General features: G+C 42.4%; 1 protein-coding gene across 1 annotated transcript in view; it reads right to left on the bottom strand.

Annotated features, from left to right (window-relative positions):
* The window catches only part of MYO9A (myosin IXA), a gene marked incomplete at its 5' end in the record, with an annotated part of 151817 nt that overhangs the window by 36945 nt on the left and 93773 nt on the right, over positions 1-21099 (bottom strand). The window contains 8 exons of the mRNA XM_084293197.1: positions 568-690; positions 2400-2439; positions 3267-3410; positions 7810-7885; positions 12804-12923; positions 17239-17434; positions 18252-18393; positions 19600-19721. Of these exons, the coding sequence (XP_084149323.1) occupies positions 568-690; positions 2400-2439; positions 3267-3410; positions 7810-7885; positions 12804-12923; positions 17239-17434; positions 18252-18393; positions 19600-19721 (963 nt within the window). The remainder of the gene's footprint in view (positions 1-567; positions 691-2399; positions 2440-3266; positions 3411-7809; positions 7886-12803; positions 12924-17238; positions 17435-18251; positions 18394-19599; positions 19722-21099) is intronic.

The following is a 21099-nucleotide window of genomic DNA, read 5'->3' as shown; positions in this document are numbered from 1 at the left end:
CAGATTTTTACTAGATTTCTAGATACAGCAGAGAAAACACCACAATGTGATTGCCTTGAGAGCAAGGCACTAGAGAAGAGGGCATTCAAGCACACAGAGCTACATGCTACATGTATCAGTGTTTGGTCATGTATTTCACTAGGAGGGTACTTAAAAAAATCACAGACATGAAGGAGACCAGAATCAATCCACCTCAACACAAGGCTTTCCCTGCTGCTTTGCCCACTGATTTTACACAGATGTGACTGCCTTTCTCCCAGCCACCTTCTGCAGCAGATGATATTCTGTTCTGCAGCTCATCTTCATGTCTCACCAATGCTGTCTTGGCACATCACCCCCCTGCTCATCACGACACCCGCCATAACCTGCTTCTCTTGATTTCCATCATTCAGACAAATGCAAGGCGCTGCACTCCATCCCAGCCTCTCCAAACCCCATCTTGAGCTGAATTAATGTCCTAAACAAATAGTGGTGAAGATGGGACCGCACTGTGCCTGCAAGTGCTCCTGTGGGGAGCCAGAGCAGGTATCTGCCTTTTATTCAAAACCACACAGGGTGCTGCGTTACCTGGAACTGGGCACTGATGCTGGGTGGTTTCTTCTTCTTATGGAGATGGAGAAGGGATTTTGTAATGCGGTCGTGCAGGGTTAGGTTGGTCAAGTGCTTGAGAGATTTCACATCCAGCAGGTGCTGCAGAAGAGAGAGGCTTAGTTTGTTCTTTATAAATAAAACTAGACCTTACCGCCATGCTATGCCCCCCTTCATACCCTCTGCAGGGCTTCCTTAGGGTAACCACCCTACCCTATTTCATCTTAATGGAAAACACCAAGATCAAGGAACAGCTGAAAACGCCTGCCCTGTTTGGCCTCTGAGGACTTGCCAAGGGCATCTTTGACCATGTGAATTTTGGCTTTCCAACCCACTAACGTGCAGTTGTAGACAAACATAAATACATTGCTGGAAAGCTGACCCTTTGTTGATTATTTTCACGGCATGTTAACAACAGTCTTGAATTGCGGCCACTGCAAATAATTCATCACGCGCATATAGAAAATGAGCCATCAGCAATAATTAGCAAGCCCGGGGGCTTCATTCCTGTGAACAGGAAACCATGGATGGAAACCATGTGCTTGCCAGCAGGGCATAAGCATCTCCTCTTTCAATAAGTGTGGGGGTATGAGAAAGTCCATGGGAGGACTGGGCTTGCTTGAAACGCACATTGTCCAAGAACTAGTGGAGAAGTTTACTTGAGTGAGCCAGAACCATGAAGGCATCAGCCCACAAAACCTACTGAAAACCTCTTTCCTTGTAACTGCTATGAAACAGTTCCTTTATCACACGCAGTTCATTCACTATTAATGGAGTTCATTTACTAACTGCTTCTGTGTCTCTCCCAGTGCAATCTGCATGTAGGAAAATAAAACTAAATTTTGTTCCTTCTGGTCCATTTGGGGAGGCAGAAATCAAAACTGAGAACAAAAGGCAGCCAGCATCAGTGCTTTGGGCTATCAGAAGACTGAGGTGGACTGAAAACTATTTCATAACTGCACAATCTGCAATGTCAATCAAAGGAGTAAGTAGCATATCTGCCTGTGTAGAAGTTACATGGGTCTTAGTACAAGGATGCTCTGATCTGGGCTGCACCAAGCCTGCCACGGCAATTTGTGCCGAACTGCTCTTTTTATCCAGAGATCATTTAGTAATGGGCAAGAGAGAAATTTTGGGCACATATTAGTCCCACTTGAAGCTGTAGCCTGCTTCATTCTGTCATTACACTGACCCCCCTGCAAATAAAATCCTTATGAGAAGCCAGGCAGTGACCACAAAAAACATTATTCTTCCAGTTAAAACAGATTTCTCAGCTTTTCTTGTCTTACAATACAGTAAATGCAGCCAAAGTGGAGGGAACCTGAGAATTAGACAAGCTGTTCAAAGATTATGGGGACTCTAAGTCACACACAGCATGCAGTCATGCTGTAGGGTAGGGTGGAAATTTTGAGATTTTTTTCAGACAAAACTGGGTAGGCCTCATGGCAACGACTTTGTCTATAGGTACCAGCCATCTTGCATAACCTACTTGCTCATTTTAGAGATTTAATTATCAAATTTTCCCAGCATGTACATACTTCTCCCTCAGGAGGAGGAAAAAAGGAGCCGGAGCAGGTCAGAGAAAAGAGGGTGCGAGCGCTCACACAGTCCTCTCCCAGCAGAAATCAGAAATCCTTCGGTTTTACAGAAATTAAAGAACTCTGAACAGAGCAAAACAGCAGAGATGATGATGATGGTCCTGAAAGCAGCCACAGCCACCTTCCTTCCTTACACACACAGAAGCATCTCAACACTGTACATACAGCCTTAACCCGGGGACTGGCAAGGTCAAAACATTGCTTCTCTCTCACCTTTGGGAGACTGGGTTTGGCTTTGAAGTTCTTATTTCGCCTGGGGAGATAATAAATGGCTCAGATTAATCCACGTGTGCAATTGCAGAAGAGCGTGTATGGTTACCATTGTGGTATTGCAATAGGACAGCTCAACTTCTACCATTTAGAAATATATATATATTTTTCTTTACTGTGGCACGGTACAAGCAATAAGAGAAGATTCAGAAAAATACAAGTTTCTGAAACAAGCCCTTCAAAATCCCCTTTAGAAACTCCTTCCTACAACCTGCACTGAAATGAGGTTCCTTTCGTAAGCTGCAAACTAGTTTTCCAAATTTATCTCCACAGCTTGGAGAGGAAGGCATTCAATTAAAGCAAACTGTTACATCAGGAACAATGGGCTGACTGGTAATTTGGGTAGAACAGGGAGCGGCATCGCAGAACAACTGACCACCCTGCTTTCTCATGCCGCGCGTTACCTCCAGGCACCCTGGTGATGTTTTCTGAAACTTCTGATGAGGCTGTACCATGATTCATCAACATCATTTCCACAACTCATTTGTAATGGAAACTTTGATATCACGTTAAAAAATGTTACTGCATAACATCGCTGTCATCTCTTTAGACTGGTTTGACAAGAAGACTCATCCCTTCTCTTGCTTCCCTGTACCACTTTCCTGTGTCTGTCATTATAAATGGATGATAAGAAATGAATAAATCAGACGCATAAAACATACCAGGGTCACTCTGACCCAACAGTGTCCAAGTCCACTTGAAACTTCAATTTTTTGTTGTTGTTGTTTTGGCTATTTACATTCCCCTTATTACCCATACTACTCACTATACTCTAGAAATAAAGCCAAAATCCACTCCTTTTGTACTAACATGAGAATCCCATGGGCCCTTTCCAGCAGCTTGCTGTTGGTTGTGTTCACGAATATCCCATCTTTGTCTAGGAAGGAGCTGGGGCTGGTGAGCCTGCTGTGCCGCATCCCCATCCGGCCATTCCAGCCGACTGCGTAGGCATCCCTGAAACACCAAACAGGGCAGTCAGCACAGGTTTAGGAATATATATTACAAAAGGTGATTCTATGACAGAATAAAGCTTTGGAGCATTCACTTAATAACCACCACCGTCTTCTAAAGTGGAAGATCATGAAAATTAACAACAATAGAAAATGACAGTCACTGATTTATTCTTTTCATCATTTGTTCACTCCCAAATGATGAGGTCGCGATGCCAGACGCAGCATGTGAAGTGACTGACTAGTTAAGCACTTTCCAAAACTCAAGTATTCATAAAAGGATCTATCTGTCAACAGGATAACTTCCCATCCTCTCTGCCAGAATGCTTGGCTCTGCAGATACTCCGGTGGCCCAAAGAATACAAGACTATGACCTCTGCTTATCAGCCTTGCTGTCATTAATAGCATTCACTACTTTAGATGCTGCTGCTGCTGACCCTGTCTTTTCTAATTCATGCAGTCCTTTCACTATAAAAAGAAAAAGAAAATAGCATTTGCAATAAACTAATTATTCTCCACAAGCTGAGGATGTCAGTCTCAGCAGGATGGAGGGGTCGGCCCGGAACCGCTCAGTGGTACCCAACCATGAAACCATCACACCACCCACTCACCCAGTTCATTCCTCTCTGCCGTGGAGCTGAGACATGCTGGTACCCAGGAACTGGGGTACCCTGGCAGCCCTGGCTCACAGCAGGACTGAAGGGGATGGCGAGAGGAACCAAATTCCCCCCTTGGAGGAAGGGAAAGCCTTGACAAAGCTTCATGTCAAGGAAAATAACTTCCAGGGTTGCAGAGGCCAAGAGGAGCCTCCCTCCAGTGCCTGGGGTTACAGAAAGCCTCTCCCTGGGCTGCAACACTTTGTTTGTTTTTGTAATTCTCTACCAGCCTTGCAGAAACTGTCACATCAAATAACACTGTAAGCTGGTCTAAGGAGAGATGTGGGGTCTGCAAGACCACTAGAGATACAGGAATAGGAAGAGACCCAGCACACGGAGGACACCAGTAATGCAGCCTCAGTTTTCTGGTCATGAAGATGCTGATGGACACGGTGATTTAAATGAGGCCTCGGGCATCACTTCTGAGGTCTAGCAATGAAGCAGCTATTTGCCTTCAAGTCTTGTTTTGAAGGAAGGGGAAATATCATCAGGTGCCACATGGAAAGAAGAAATTAAGCAGGTAAAGTTGTTAATTCAGCCAGCTCAAAGCCTATAGCCAGATCCTTGGAGCAATATAACATTAAAGTCCAAATCCCCTTATTAACTTGCTGCAGTCCTTTTAACATTCTTTCCTAGTTCCATTAAATCTTTATTTTGACATGTACTGCTATTAAAAGAAAGGATGAATCACAGCAAAGCAAACCTTTGACAGAGCACTCAAGGATCTTTTTTATTTTTTCTTCAGCATCCCATTTGATGCAAGGAAGGCCAGTGAGAAGCTTTAATCACCAAGTGATGTCTCCAGGCCACCTTCTTTACCTTCACAACTAAGGCCCCAAAGCCTCCCACTTGCAGGGGAAAAACATCACCAGTTGACCAATTCCCCTAAGCTTCAATGGCCACTTTTGGGATCTACAACCTGTCATTAATTTGGCCAACCATAACGTACTCTCTAGCTTAAGACAGGCCATGGTTATACAGACTCTGAATGAGGCTAAAAAAAAGAAAACCCTAGGAACTCCCATGAAGTTTAAAAAAAACAGAGGAGAGAACAACCCTCTTTATTATGGACACTTTGGGATGAATACATGCACACAGTGACTGGCGCAGCTGTCTTGGGAAGGCAATCATCTCACCGGGCAGAACCAACTGTTTCAAGGTGGACTGATCAACACCTGCTTCCCTGCATGCTATGCAGACATCAAGGAACATAAAAAGGCTTCTGCTGCACAAAAACATTCAGCCCAAGAGTTTCTGGTTAGCGATGGCATGGCTTTCATTACTCGGTGGCCGTTGGAGGCACTTCCAAGGCATGCCGGCTCCCCGATGCTCTGCCGAGGCCTGGTTTCCTCCCGCTGCCGTCCCAGCATGTGTGAACCACACGGCCACTTTCTTCCAAGGAGATCAGAAGAGAGAGCAAGGCTCGCTAAGCCCTCCCCGTGACTTCCTGCATGATGTCATGCCTGAAATTTGCTTTTAGACGAGAGCCTGGGGCTATCCTGTGGGTTGGATGTACAAGGCAGACTTATCAGCCACCACATGATAATGAGATGGCTTTAAAAGAGGAGTCCTCTGCTTAATTTAGCTCTGTAAATCACTCACCAACTTATCTGTTGGGAAGTATTGGGAAGCTACAACTCTGCACTTCTGAAATGAGGGATAATCAATCAGCAGGGCTGTTAAAGTAAATCTCTTTTCTATAAGTGTTACCTTTATCTCTGTGGTTAGCTCCTCTTTGTCTTTTCTGACAAGTGCAATTTAAACAAAAAACCTACATTTACAAAGTGCAATTCACACCTCTTCAGATCAAAATTATTCACAATAAAAGGCATTAAAGTCACATGCCATCTCCAAAAGCCCATTCTGGATTTTAAAGGTATCTTGACACATCACACTTTGGTTTGCAGTTTCAGATGGAAAGGGCACAGATGACGATTGGGGACTGGTCACTCATGATGCCCAAGGCTGCATCGCCCAAGGATGCCAAGATTATGGCCCACACTGTTGAACCACCTCACCGGGAGGAACATAGGAGTTATGCCCTTAAAAATACATTTTCTGCCAGTCACTGCAAACGTGTCCATCAAAGGAATAAATGTCTGTCCTGACTATTGTTAGGATACAACTGCTGAGAATGAAGGAAGGAAGACACGGAAGGCACAGCAGTTGCTACCCTTGATCTTGACTGTTCAAGGGAACTTGTGGGCTGTGCTGGCTTGTTTTAAGCCAAATAAATACAGCTGACCACAGACTGAACTCCACAGCGAGGAGTAAACAAATACATCCTCCTTGTTCCCTGGGACAGTAGGAGTTCCCCTGCCTTTACAAGATGTGCTATCAACAGCTCCAGATAATTAAAATGTTTTGGGCTATGAAAATAGTGCCACACTGACAGGCCCTGAAGTTGGAGCTGTACAACCTGAAAAGCCCTGTCTTACTTCATAGACGTGATCCAAGCACCAACATCACATCTGAAGGCTTTCTTCCAATAAGCAGCCTCCTTCAGACTGCTGTGAGAGAGATTGCAGCTAGAGAAACTGCAGAACACCTCTTATCTACCCAAGATCTTCACAGCGACAAAGTTTCACATTACATCACATTTAAGGATACCTGTGCAACCAGAGAAGCTAGAAAGAGAGAACATCATTTCTGGAGACAACAACCTTCTCTGCTTCAAATGCTGCCATACACTTGCTCTACGTAACCCAATGGATTAGAGCTGTAGCAGCACGAAAAACAAAAGGAGAGGTGGGAAAGACTGGCATAAGGAAAGACAAGGTAGTAATCTCATTTCCACCAGAGGATGAGATTGTTTTTGAAAGCAGGATTTCTGCACAAAGCCATGAGGTGTCACAAAATTTGCAGAGATGGACTGAATTCCTAAAGGATCACGTATCAGCTTTACAGCTACACATCCTCTATCAGCCTGCCTTGCTCCCTGTAGAAAAGGTGTTATTCTGCAGCAAGACGTTCGTGTCTGAATGGCTCGATCCTTTTAGGTAAAAACTTCACAGAAATAGAATCCTCTTTGGCCACAAAATAAGCCAACTTGTAGTGGTTTGAGAATATTCAGTGCTCCTTCAGCAGGGTGCCATGCATGATCAGCAGTATGCTGATCCACCTCTCTCAAAGGGAAGAAATTCAGGGAAATTCCGAGGACGTGTTCAAAAAAGCCAGACAATAAAAGGCCCTTTTGTTCCCCTAGATATTCTTGCTTTTCTGTGATTTCTATCTTGGCCATTTGACATTAAAGTAACTAAACCAGAGATTTCATAAGATATTTGGTGGATATTTTGTGTCACATGCACACAAAACAAACAATACACTGAGATGCAAGCACCATGGTGTTTGGTGAGCATCTTCTGGACTTGTTCTGTTCTTCTCATGAAACTCAGAGCAGCCATGAGGGCAGACCTGAGCAATCAAGATGCTCAATAAACTATTTAATTATTTTTTGCTTGATATTGGCACATCCTTTTTTTTTTTTTTTTTTTTTATGTTTCTTACCACCTTGTACATCAGACCCCTACAACTTCTGCCTTGTGACTGAGGAAAATTGCTTTCTGTGCTTGCTGTTAAGTCACATAAAGATATTTTGATATGACCACATAGCAGCACAAGAATGAAGAGAAGACAAAATTAATAAACATGCTGGGAGAAACATTAATACAGTCATTTGTAAAAAAACGATAGCGCTCTCCCATCCAACATTTTCATGCTGTGGCAATGTAAAAGCAAGAGACTTACCGCTGGGTCCTCTCGTTGATGGTATTGACTCCCTGGAGATCTGAGAGCGGTGTTCGTGGGCTTTTCCGGGTAATACCTAAAGCAGCACATCAAGAGAGAAGTTTCTACCTGGCTCTTCACCAGAATGCAATTAGCAGAGCCATAGCTTAGTGTTGACTACAGCGAGGAGGAGTATGTACGTGTCATGGCACATGCTGGGCATACAAACAAGGGTGCCAAGGATGCTGACATACCCTTCGTCTACTACATCGTACCTCTCTGCCCCCGAGTCATCATCCTTATGAGTAACACTGTTTGCTCAAGCTTATTGCTTTCCCTCCCACATACGCACCTCGTGTTAGGGACACATTGTCCTGGCTCGTAAGCAACAGGGGTGAAGGAAGCGCTGCTGTGACGCTGGGGACTGGCCACCCATTTCCTGCACATCCAAAATACTCCTAAGCAGTAACACAAGGTCCCCAGTGCCCATGGGACAGCCTGGTTGCTTACACAGGCAAAACACCTGGCTATAAATAAGGTGCTTGGAGAAAGACAGGTATTCAGATCACTGCAGGGAAATGGTAGTATTTTTCCTTGCATGCTTCTTCCCCTCTTGCAGATAAAACGGGTATGGATGCGCACAGCAAGTCGTGCTGCATAAGCAGGTGTTACTGAGCTATATCCTTTGACAGGGGTAGTTTTAGAGCATCATACATAAGAAATAGCCAAGGAAGTCATCGTGCATGGTTACAGAAGCAGATGTTTCATCTGTTACCTTCCACAAAATGAAAATGTTTTGTAACCAAGCATTTACGATGACAGAAGGCAATTTTTGTAGAAAACAAAACACCTTTCAAGTCACTAAACTACAGATATTTAAAGACCCAATAAGCTTGGATTTGACAAGAAAACAGCCAAGCAATTTTTAAGTGTCTCGAAATCTCTGTTGTGAGACAGTAAACATTGTAGCACTTGTTTAAACACAAGAAAATTGTATATTCCTTTACCCTGACACTTCTCTAGTGGGACAAAACTGGAGAAAAAAAATACACAGAAAAGAAGTCCAAAACAGTTTGTAGCTGAATAGGAAGAAGCAATAGCATATTCCCTGCCCAGATTTATCATTTTTCTCTTTTATACAGCCCAGTTTCTGAGCTAAGAGTTGCCATAAGGATCTTTTCTGAGGCTGAAGACAGAAGTGAGCATGCAGAGACTGGAGCCAGCCCCAGTCCACTCCTTACAGCCTGGTTCCCAAGGAGAAGCCGAGCTCCCAGCAAACCTCAGCATACAGCATCCCTCCAACGGGACACCTGCTGGCCTCTTCCACCTCCTCAGACATTATAATATGGAGCCTGAACACCAAAAAAGAAAAAAGCTAACAGTACACTTGGTTAATGTTATGTCTAAAGGTGCAAGTGTCCAAATATCCTTGAAATCTCAGTGAAAAAAAATGGGACTGTGCTGCCACAGGCCATGTAAAGCTTCCTTTGCTCCAAGGCAGAAACAATTCCTGCTTAGGAGGTTTTGCAATCTCTAACTGAAGATTTTTCAAAAGCAGGCCAGATAATCTATTCTAGTGCTTAGCTATGCCTGGAGTTTAAAGCTGTCTTTGAAATCTCCATTGTTGCAATTTAAGCCATTTTTTCTGTTACATTACTCATCATCAGAGGTGCGTTCTTTTACCTCTTTCAAGACTTACATTTCTGTGGCACAAATTGCTTCTTTAGAACACAGAAACCCAAGTACAAAGAAAAAAAAGACAGAATAGTCAGAAATCTGCAATAATAAACCTTCAGACTTCTGTTTCTGGGGCCCAAGTCCAGAGAACTGCAATGCCATCAGAGCAGCAGTGATTCTGCTAGAGGTGGGTAGTTTCAGGCACTGTTTAGGTATCTGTCCTGCTCCTCTTTGAGGACTTTTCCACTATTTGCTGATTTTTTTTCCCTCCTTAAAATACTGTCTTACTATTTTTTGCAGTTACCTTTACAACAGGAAAGCACCTAATGTCTGGCTGTGTCTATTTTATATATAGCACACATGCCTGGATGCTTGCCCGTTAATGCACAGAAGGCTCCTTTAACCTAAAGCACTTCACTTTGCTTGCAGTGTTTGGTGACCAGTTCTAGTAATCACAAACAGCGAGTTTTCACTGGTACTGCAAAATTTTTCTTTCCTTTTTGGAGCAAACTATGTCCCCTCCTTCATTCGTCACCAAAGAAATCCCTAAAACAAAAATCCCAAGCCATCATCCAACCAGGTCAGACCAAACTTATGAAGGCAAGGTTGCATCAAAATATCACTGCATCTGCACCTGGCATTGATCAGGAAAAGGGATTTGTTCTTTCAGACTTCCAGATAATAGCTGCATTAGAACTGCACTGTAGTTCTGCCAGCTTTGCACCTTAAGTGACTTTTTGATTAATAAAAGTTATGGTGCACAGTGGTACAAGCTGGGTTAAAGAAACTTGATTTCGACATAAAACAAAAAGACTAAAATGTGCCACTCCTTGGTTCTCAAAAGCAGACCTAGAGTAGTCAGGCACTGGAATGAGTTGCCCAGAGAAGTGGTGGCATCACCGTCCCTGGGGATGTTCAAGGAAAGGTTGGACCTGGCCCTTAGGGACATAGTAATATGGTGATATTGGTAGTAGGGTAATGGTCAGACCAGATGATCATGGAGGTCTCTTCCAACCTTTATGATTCTATGATTCTATATATGCCAAAGCTAAATAAAAATTGCCATACTCATGTAGCCCCTCCTCTAGGAGACAGAGAGGGTTTCCTATGAATCAGATGATTTTAATCAGATGATCTGAGTATGGCTTACAGAATTATGTAAAATTATAATGGGTTAATAAGTTGTACATACTAATACACTGCATGCCAAGGAACAATGGTGAGAGTAGAAGCAACTCATTCCCTGCACCCAGCTCAGATGCAGGATGATCAATTTTATATTTCAGGAAAAAAATTATTCCCATCTCCAAAACCTATTCCCTTTTCCTCAACTGCAGTTTCAGAAATACTGATTTGCCTAAGGGATGTTTTTACTGGGAAGAGCTTTGGACAATATCCAGTTTGCTCACTGCTCATGAGCAACAACCAGGACAGATGTGGTCTTGAACTGAGATGTCTAACTGCTGGGCCTTGTTCTTGAAGACAAGGACACAAAGACACCAGTGAAATGGCCAGCGTTAGGGAGGGGCAGGGCACGGGTAGATAAGAACGATTTCTCAAAGGAGAACATGAATTGCTTGTTTGTCAGGTCAACTGCTCTTGGCCAATTCACAAAACCATGGCAACGTTGCTTGTGGATCCATGCCTTGTTTTCGTTTCAGGGACCTATATCACAAACTGCATGGACTACTAGACTAGCCCATAATGAACAAAGTTTTAGAGCAGTGAACTCAACAGCCATATACATATGACTTCCCTGCCTTACATTAATTTAAGACTGTGTTTCAAAGTAGCTCTGTATGAATCCCCCCTTTATTCCCAAGCAAACTGCAAATTAAAAAACAATAACAACAAAAAAAAACAGACTTCCTATACTGCTGAGCTAACCTACACATCTTTACCTGCAATTAAAATTGCTCAATTGACAATTGCCTTCAGTAAGGACACTTAGCACAATGCTACTTCAGAAAATCTATTGCTATGTTTGCTCCATTGCTTTGTATTTCCTTGTAGTAATAAAAGCAACAGTGGGAAGTTGCAGGAAAAATAACCTGGGTAGACAAAAGTCTAAATTAAGAATTAGCATTCTTCCTCTGCTCCCTAAGTGCTGCAGGAAGCAGAAAAGAGAAACCTGATCTGAAGTTTCTAGCAAGAAATTGTACATTTGTGGAGAGTTAACATGCAACTGCTGTACTTACCATGCTCATTTCTGCAGAAACAAACCACAAAATTTTGCATTCATGCCTAAGTTGCACTGATGGCAAAGTTAGGAACTTGGGCAGAGAATTTGCCCTTGATTGCATAGAGCAATGCTGCATTTCTGTAAGCTTTGGTATGCAAAATAATGGAAGATAATAATGGCACAAAATCATACATCTAAAGCTGCAAGCACAAAATAATACATCCATACATATATATACACACACATACTTCTGAAGGTTCATCTGTAGGTTTTTGCATCACTCCCTGAAAGCAGTGAGGCCACTCCTAAAACTACATCGTTTCCTATTCTCCGACTAGTAATTACAGGGTCTGCAGCTGGAAGTGGCCTCTCAAGTGATGCAGTGGCACCGTGCTCATGAGCAGCAGGACGTCCCTGCACGGCGTTACGCCGCTGATGGGCCCCGTGCCAGCTCTACAGCACGTGAGGTTATGCTCAGACTCCCTTCTCCTCCCACCACACAAGTCCAGCCCTGGAAATTAGTAGCGCAGGCAGAAGTGTACGTGTTGTCATGCAGAACTAGTTTATTACGTGACAGAGGAGTGAGGAGGCAGAAATGGAGACCAAGTGCATTTTTACCTGCTCATTCTTTTTAACACTGCCAAACGCTCTATAAGTAAAAGCCCTTGGAGACCATGTTGGTGCTTTCACAAGCTATCATTATTTTTAGAGTCTGATGAAATTAATGGAGGTGCAATCAAGAAACAAATCAAACCAGAATGAGATCTGTCTGCAAGTCTGAAGTCAAATTCAACTGCTTCAAGCCACATGCAGAGATATTCCTACTGCATCTGCAGCTCTTTGGGCTTAGTATCAGACGTGTGGTAACAACAGAACAAGAATACCCTGAGCTTCAGCATCCTGACTTAGGTCAGCAACAGGGAAAGCACTTAGCAAAACCACCCCATGTCTAAAAAGGCATGGGTTTGTGTTTGATTTTACTCTCCAAGCTCTGCCTAATAATTTCCAATGGGCTCAGAATTTCTTTTGGCAACCAGCAGGTTGTCCTGGAAGGCTTCTCGGGTGTTTTCACCCTTTCTCTGCCGAATGCACCTGGTTTCCATTTCCTGACATGTGAGTGTGGTATCAGAGAGAAGGGCGGGATGTGGAGCCTTACTGTACTTCTCCTCCTTGCATCTCTGCAGAATCTCTAAGCTCCTCTGGTGAACTGGGTGATGGAGAAAGCTAAAACTATCCACACTTTTCAAAACCGCACATGGCACTGCATCATCATGCCCTTGGGAAGCAAAATAAAAACAAAAAAACGGAGAGAAGAGAAAGATTACATAAGCAGAAATCAGGAGAGAGTGAAGAACAACGCTGCCAACTGCCCGAGGGACACGAGAGCTCAAGAGCCACACGCTTCTTGCGCCTGGATCAGAGCTTCCCTAAATTGCAGCAGTTCGGACCACATGCAGCGAGGACACAATTTAACTTCAGTTACCTCATGACACGGCAGCGGGGCGATGGGGCTGGATGGCATCCCAACTCCAGCACTCCCCAGCGCCGTACGGTCTTTATTAGCCAGAGCACAATAACTTCATAATTACTCCAAGATTATTTGGACATAAAATAAATGATTACACAAATCTTTGCTTTTATTAACTGCTATTCAAAATCCTTTCCGTGCCTCTGCCAGCTGTTAGCTGTAATTTCCTGCACAGATGCTCCCAGGCACAGCCACCTCAAATTCTCATTTCATCCCAGTTCTGGGCTTTGCTCGGATATTGACAAATAAAGGGAAAAAAAAAATTACTTGTATTAACAAGGATTCAGTATTCCTTAAGGGACATTGACTGGATTGAGGTGGGACTGTTTTTAAGGAGAAGACAGAAATAGTGATGGGTTGAGGCCAGCAGCTGGACGAAACCATCTCTGGGAGGACTTTGGTGGCCCAGCTCCAGCCCCGTGTTGGAGGAGACGTTACACAGGTGCCACTCTGTGACCAGGCAGCACCTCTCTGTCAGCATTCAATGAATTGATCAAGGCAGTCAGAACTCCCTGAGATACATCATGCTCCTGTGTGATGAGGTTACTGAGGAGTTACCTTGTGCCAGCACGTACGGAAGCATTTATACCAACGCATTAAAACATCAGAAAGGACCGAGCTGAACTTTACAGAGGAACACTGTCAAGGGTCGTCCTTCTCCAGTAACACCCCTTCATCCTGCTCAGTGGAACCTCCACGATCATTTTTTGCAGTTTAACTTCAGCTACCTCATGACAAGGCAGCGGGGTGATGGGGCTGCATGGCATCCCAACTCCAGCAAAAAACAAATGGGAAAGCTCGGAGTCCCAATAGCCTGATTTATATGAACAGCACCAACTCTTCTAAGTTTTCACTAGAAAAAGTATTTTTTTTTTGCATAATACATTCATAGCAATGATATAGCAGACCACAAAAAACTGTCAATCAGCCAAATTTCTTTCCTAAAAAGCTTGATAATGTTCCTTTCATCAAAGTTCATTAAAAACAAATCTACTTCCAATGTATAGTTCTTTTGGACTATCTCAATCCTCCCTGATAAATTAAATAATAATAATAACAACATCCAACTATGGAAAGAGTCCACCCTTCAGCTAATTGCATCTGGCCAGATCGAGGAATGGTTCATTTGCAGAGTGTCGGCAGCACCGTGAGAGCTATCTCTTGGGGAGAAGAAAGCTTGCAGTTATGCTGCTTTGCTGCTATTCGCCTCCAAGTTAACAGGGACAGTCACACAGTCGCTAAAAGCTGCACTACGAGAATATTAAGAGCACGAAAGAGAAAAAGGAGAGCCCCAACAGCGGGAAGCAAGTGCAGTCATCCCTGCAACAGCACAGATCTCACAGCACTGCTTGGCACTGCTGGCACAGAGAAGATAACTGAAAGGCTGACAGAAAAAGAAAGCAGAGCAAATTTTGAAAAGCTGCTTATGCACAGGCTACAGATTTTTTTTCATGAAAATCCCCGCTGGGTATTGCAAGCATGACTCGGACAGGCCTTCAGACAGGTAGAAGCAGTGCAGATCAATTTGTGGTGAAGACAAAAGAATACAAAGAGGCTTGAAAAAAAGCAACATGCTTCAAACATTTTTCTGTTCATTAGATAGACCTGCCCGATGGATTGTAGCAGCAGCAGACAGGGCTTCAGAAACCAAGAGCTGGGCAGCACGCCTTTTAACAAATTACATAAAATTATAACGCGTGCCACACTTGCGTGAATGTACAAGGTTATTTGTGTGAGGTTCTTCTCAGCTAATCCACCATAATTTCAACAAAAGCTCCACATTCACAGGCACTCAGGCATTCAAATCAGGCTAATTAAAGCCAGTAAGGTTTGGTAAAAATAAAATAAACTTAAAACATATGCTGTCTTCAGTTGCCTGCATTTTCCAGAACAATTACCAGGTAATTTTAGTGCCAAGTGACTCTTTAATAATTTATAAATGCATTTTGCCATAGGTGCCCTGTCCAAAACGTCATGTTGTGGCTTTTCAGCATTATTTTGGGGAGTAGGAGGGTTAATAGTCCTAGATACTGGCCAAGCCTTCTGCTTAGCTACATCTCCTTGAAAGCCTTTTGATTTGGGATGCTTCTGAAAGACAGGTGGGATTTTGTACCAGCTACATCCTCTGCAGAGACCCAGGCACTGTCACTGCCCCTGCTCAGCCATTGCTTGGAGGGGAAGCAAGAGATGATCTCTGACAGATTAAGGTTTACCTCATCACAGGAATTAGCTTTAGGTAAAGTCTTCCCATTACTTCTGTCTATAGAATGGTGAATTTCCATGACACTTTCCCAATTCGGGAATTATTCAGTAACATCCTGCAAGTGGGCAGAAATTCAGCATACAAATTGTTGGAGGATTATCAGGAAGTTTAATGTGAACCTAATCTATCCATCATTTTGAGGATTCTTGTTTTTTTTTGTTTTTTTTTTTTTTCTGCCTTTTTAACTTTGAAAAAATAGAGGCTTTGAAGTAAAAAGTGGGGCAATGACACTTGAAAGTGGTCCAAATGATCTAAGACAGATAAAATAGCAGCACTGTGTGCCAGAAAAAGCTTGAAATTGTCTCAGCCATTACCGGGTACTGGTTAGTTGGAAAAAGAAGGTGGTGCAAGAACTGAATTTTCCAAAATTGTCCAAAAACCTCCTGGACTCTGATTTATATCTATACATTGATCTATATAGATATAAGCAAGTCACTGCCACAAACTCAAGGCTGGGAAGGCAGAAAGCTGGCTATGGAGACGAGCACAGCAAGAGGCAGAGAAAGCAAAGCAGAGCTTGAAACCAGCAGGGGAAGAGCTCTTACTTTCAGAGCCTGAACATATATATATATATATATATATATATATATATTTTTTTTTTTTTTTATTTCCTCAAACAGCTTGCTGTAGCTCAGCCTGGGATTTGTGAAAGATTAAGAGGTGATGCTAGGAAAATGCAAATTGAGATTTTCAGAGCCAACTCATTTAAGCGGCCTTTCTCCAGTGCCAATGAGAAGCTTCAAGAAAGCTCCAATGCACAGGGAGGCTGCGGTATGAAACGTCCCTGCCACCCTCCTTTTGGCATGGCAAAACACCGATGTCCAAGTGCTGCCTTGATGTGCCAGGCAGACACAGGTTCATGAGAAATGTCCTTTCTCATTCCCCTCCTGAGTGGTTTGGGGGAGAGCTTCAATAGCTGAAAGCCGGTTTTGTCTCCTGCTGTTCTTGGTATTTGACCAAGAGGCTGGTATTATTCTCCCCAAACAAGAAAATTATTCTTCCTGCTTGCACAGCTTCCCTATCTATGATTCTTGTCCCTTGGCTCTCCTGACGCACACCTCACTGCATCTCAAACTGAAAATGAATGGGGCAGCTCTGTGCTTAATTTTAACTCAGCTGACGCTTTCCCTGCTGATGTTCTAATTTCATCATGAATTTCAAGCCCTCTTGTGCGCGGAAATTAATAGTAATAGCTTGTACCCGTCTTTCCAAAATTGCTTTAATGCAGAGAAATGTTCTAAAAGCACAGCCAAGTATTGCCTGCCACAGCATGATGATGCACCATTACTTTCCTTTAATTTAATGCCCCCATGTTCTGCATGAGGACGGATAGGTGGTTCTGCATGACTGCGAAGCAATGAATTTTGCTAGACAAGAGACACGCTCTCTTTCAGCTCAAAGGGTGAACAGCTTGAAAAAGTCTAAAGAAGAATTACGTCCCATTTTCTCCCAGATGTAACCTTAACAGCTAAAGAACTCCTAACTAAAAAGAATTTGCTTTATTTGCTGAATAATTTTTATGCTTCTGTTTGAATCTTTCTGGATTTCCTATGCATGCATCCTACAAAAAAAGGAAAAGTTGGAGCAGCAGTAAAATTAATAGCTTTTCTTAGAGTGCTAAAATCCTACTGCAAACACAACTGTAAACATAACTTTTGGATATCAGCTATATAAACATTTCTGGTAGTCATTTTTAACTCCTAGTAAGTCAGTCTGGCAATTTAAAATATTGTAGGAACATATTAGATCCATGCTGCTGGTGGAAAACATACACTAGAGTCAGGAAATTGGCACACTTACCAGTTTTCTTCTCAATGTATCGTTTCCCAGCCTCCCTAAAAGCAACCATTGCCCTGAAAAATGCCCGGAGGACTGCCCATCGGAACACAGCCACAGGGTCAATCCCTATCATTCCGCAGATAAAGGCATTTTTGCTGCTTCGCAGGAGAGCTACAATGTCTGGACGCATATGATCTGTGTTTTTCTCACGGAAATCCTAGGGAGAAAGAGAAACAAAGAGGAGAAAGGAGTGAAATAAAGAATATCTGCAAGACACACTAAGGAGCAGGACTACTGAGTCATGCTTTTATCTTTTTTTCTGCCTCCGTATCAGACACTTCTTTATCTCCAGAGAATAAATGTTTTATTCCAAGGCACTTGGAACAACCTGAAGCATCTCAGAGATGATGCTTAAGTTTCTCATGTGTAATTACTGCACCGGAAGCATGATTACAGATTTGCAGTTGTAAATACTAATGCAGTTTCTTATACAAGTTCATCTTCCCACCAAAAATCCTTCTGCTAATAACTCAGTTGGCATGCAGGTAAATGGGGTCAACTTTGAAAACATGGGATTTTAAAATTACCTGCATTACTGAGATGCAGGTAATGCATCTCATAATCTCAAAAATATTAAATAAGATACATCACATAACCTCTATGCTCTAAGGCTAATGATGAAACAGTAAAAGACATTAGGTTCTCTAGATGAACCAAGCCCCAAAATGCTACCAAATACCAAATTTCAATGCATTGCTGGGGTGTAGCATCAGCCTGAGTGTATGTCCTTAATTCTTCTCCAAAATACCAAGAGTTTGCAACATGGAAGAGAACAGGAAGACACAATCCCCGCCACCACCTTCTCCTTGCATATTTTAGCCAAGCTTTTCACCAAACACTTCTTTCCCAAAGCTTGCTTCTTTTCTCTAGCCAAGTACTCTTCAAAACATCTTTACAGAGCCTTTGGTGCTCTCCATCCCATAACAAGATGCTTTAAATGAAAGCAACCACTGGGGAACAGCTGGGTGACAGACCTTCACTCCATACTTGACTTTGCCTGCATAGTGTTTGATGATGAAAGCTGGCTCCATCACCGCTGGAAATTCAATGTAGGAGTTGCCTTCGTGTTGACGCTTAAACTTGTCCAGCAGAGTCTGGTTGGTAGCTTGAGGAAAGCTGGAAAGAATTAAAGAGGACAGCTGTAAACACAATGAAAGAACTTCACTTCTTCCTTGACCACAAATATTAAATAAAAATATTCCAAGCCTCCACTTCAGTGCTTGCAGATGCTAAACACACACTGAGTGCTATTTTGTATGCTGTCAATGGTTATATACAAATACAAGATATACATGGTGTCTGAAGAACTCTTAATTGACTTAGTAGTGGTCTGAAATCACTTATAAAAGTATAAATAGGTATATATTTATTGAGTGATACTGCAATCTACTCTCCCATTGCATGTAAATTCTTTGAGGTAGCTGCATGTATGTGAAGTTCAATGTTTCTGTCATTGGTTTTGAGACTTTGAACGCTAAGTCCTAGATCTACAGGGAATTCACATGTCAAGGAAATCCTGATCCATTTTACCTACAAATGCAACTTCAATTACAGGAGTTAGCCAACTGACCCTGGCATAGGAAAGAGGAAGGAAAAAAGAGAGTGTGAGCCCAGCCTCCTGGTGACAGCAAGCCAATTCTTCATCCTCAAACGTCACGTAAACCTGCAACATGGCGGGGGGGGGCATTTCACAACACCTGAGTATGTGATTCTCAGACACATCCTTGATGTGCATCAAACCCTACAGAAGGGCGATCCCTATGTAAAAGTGCCCTTGGTTCACTCAGGCTTAAATTTAGAATTGAATTGACGAAGCCACCTTATAGCTGAATAGCAACATCCATACAGCTTTAGTGCATACGCTTGGATTCTCCATTCACTCTGTTTAACTTCAAACATTTTCATGTTGTTACCCCCCCAAGAGAGGGAGATAGAAGCAAAGCAAAGGCAGTCTTTGTCCTTCCCTCTAACAGAGGAAATTATTGAAATATAATTTTAATTATGATTTTGTCAGGGACTTAACTTGGCTTGATGATTCTTCACTGTTTTGTGTTACCACTCTGGAAACAAGAGACCTAAGAGGATAAATCAGCCCAGATGGCTAAAAGCATCCTTCTGAGAAAAATCACATGAGGACATACGACTCGAGGATAAACTCTTTCTAGGTGAAGATCAAACACCATTAGCAGAAACACCACTTTTGGATGTTTCCCCTCTCCTAAGGCACAGCATTTCTTTGCCCTTCTTGTGTGGGACTCCGTGCAGGGCAATATCACCCCTGACTTGGGGGCAGGTTCAGCATCCCTCCTGGCTCCCACTTACTTGCTTTCCTCATCCAGCAGATGGAGCAGGCCTGTCGGCTTCTTGCTGATAAGGTTTATGCAGCCAGAGTTGTCTATGTAGTCGATGTTGTGCCAGCTAATCCCTTCTGCTCTGTATTCCTCCTACAAAGAAGCACAGTTAGATGTTACAATGATATTGGGTGCAAGTAAAAAAAAAAATCATAAGGCTAAAGGGTTTCAAAGAAAGTGACGCGTCATTTAGCAAAACAAACTGCTCTTCCATTAATATGCCATCATTTTTTTCTGATGCAGAAGAAAACAGGACTGGAACATCTGCACAACTTCAATCACAGGGAACTGCATGACATTTTACAATTTTAGGTGCAGCAATCTTTAAAATTGCTTTACAGATAGCAGGGTTGGTACTTTTTGGAAAGAATAATCACTTTTGACCCTATGTTTCTTTAAACTGCAATAAAAAACAATTCTAATTTTTACCTGCTTTCTCTCTGAGGTAGCCTAGCCATGTTGCAGACCATGCCTAGTGAAGATGTATGGCATGCTACACATTGTTTTTTATTGCTTTCCTTTTTCTGACTTGCTGTTAAAGCATCATATGAGATAGCAACATCAACTTCAGGAAACTACTACGACAGCATTTAAGTGTACATGAAATTACTGAAAGAAAATGGTGGTACAATACATTCATTTAATTACATGGAAAAAGCAGTATAACTCCCTTTCCTGCTTGACTGGGCTCTCCCCTTTCGTATCTAACAATATTAATGGCTGGTGCTATAAAGGCTAACAGAGGGGTCTCCAGCGAGCATAAATCACCACTCCCACGTCAGCAGAGCCATGGCGCTTTACAGTAAAAATGAGGGTCTGTCCCCAGATTCACGCTGGGGAAAAAGAGCAAGCAATTTATTTTCTGCCAGACAACTCCGATCCTTGCTCTTCTGTAAGAGGTTATCTCTGCCAAGATGGATCTGCAACTGTATTACCTAGAAAAGTCTTCTGGAGAAATTATTTTAGCGCATCTGGAAGAAAGTAGAACTGCTCTGCTCATAAAAATCATAATCTTTATCATATGCTTTTAAGTAACAACTTGTGACTCACTCTCAGAAGAGTGATATTGAAAATGTGTGTTACTCCATGTGTTGGAAAAAGTATCACCACTCCAAGCTGCATTTTTACTTCTCCATTGTAAGATGTTATGATGATAGAGTTGGAGGAAAAAAAAAAAAAGGAAAAAAAAAAGAAAAAAAAAAGAAAAAAAGAAAAAAAAAGAAAAAAAAGAAAAAAAGAAAAAAGAAAAAAAGAAAAAAAAGAAAAAAAAAGAAAAATCTCTTCAGTTGCACTAATAATGTGCACATTTATACCAATCCAATTCATTTTTATTGCTCCTTCTGCTTTTACTGTTGAGTGCAAACTTTAAAAAATAAGTATATTCTTCCAACTATCCAATGTGTCTTATCCAAAATTAGCACAAACCCTTCATATATTATTTCAAGGAACTAGATAGCTTTGGGACATCCCA

Source organism: Netta rufina (assembly GCF_964035555.1).
Source record: "Netta rufina genome assembly, chromosome: 11".
Classification (NCBI taxonomy): domain Eukaryota; kingdom Metazoa; phylum Chordata; class Aves; order Anseriformes; family Anatidae; genus Netta; species Netta rufina.
Note: the sequence above shows the minus strand (reverse complement) of the source record. Positions and strands in the feature narration are given on the sequence as shown.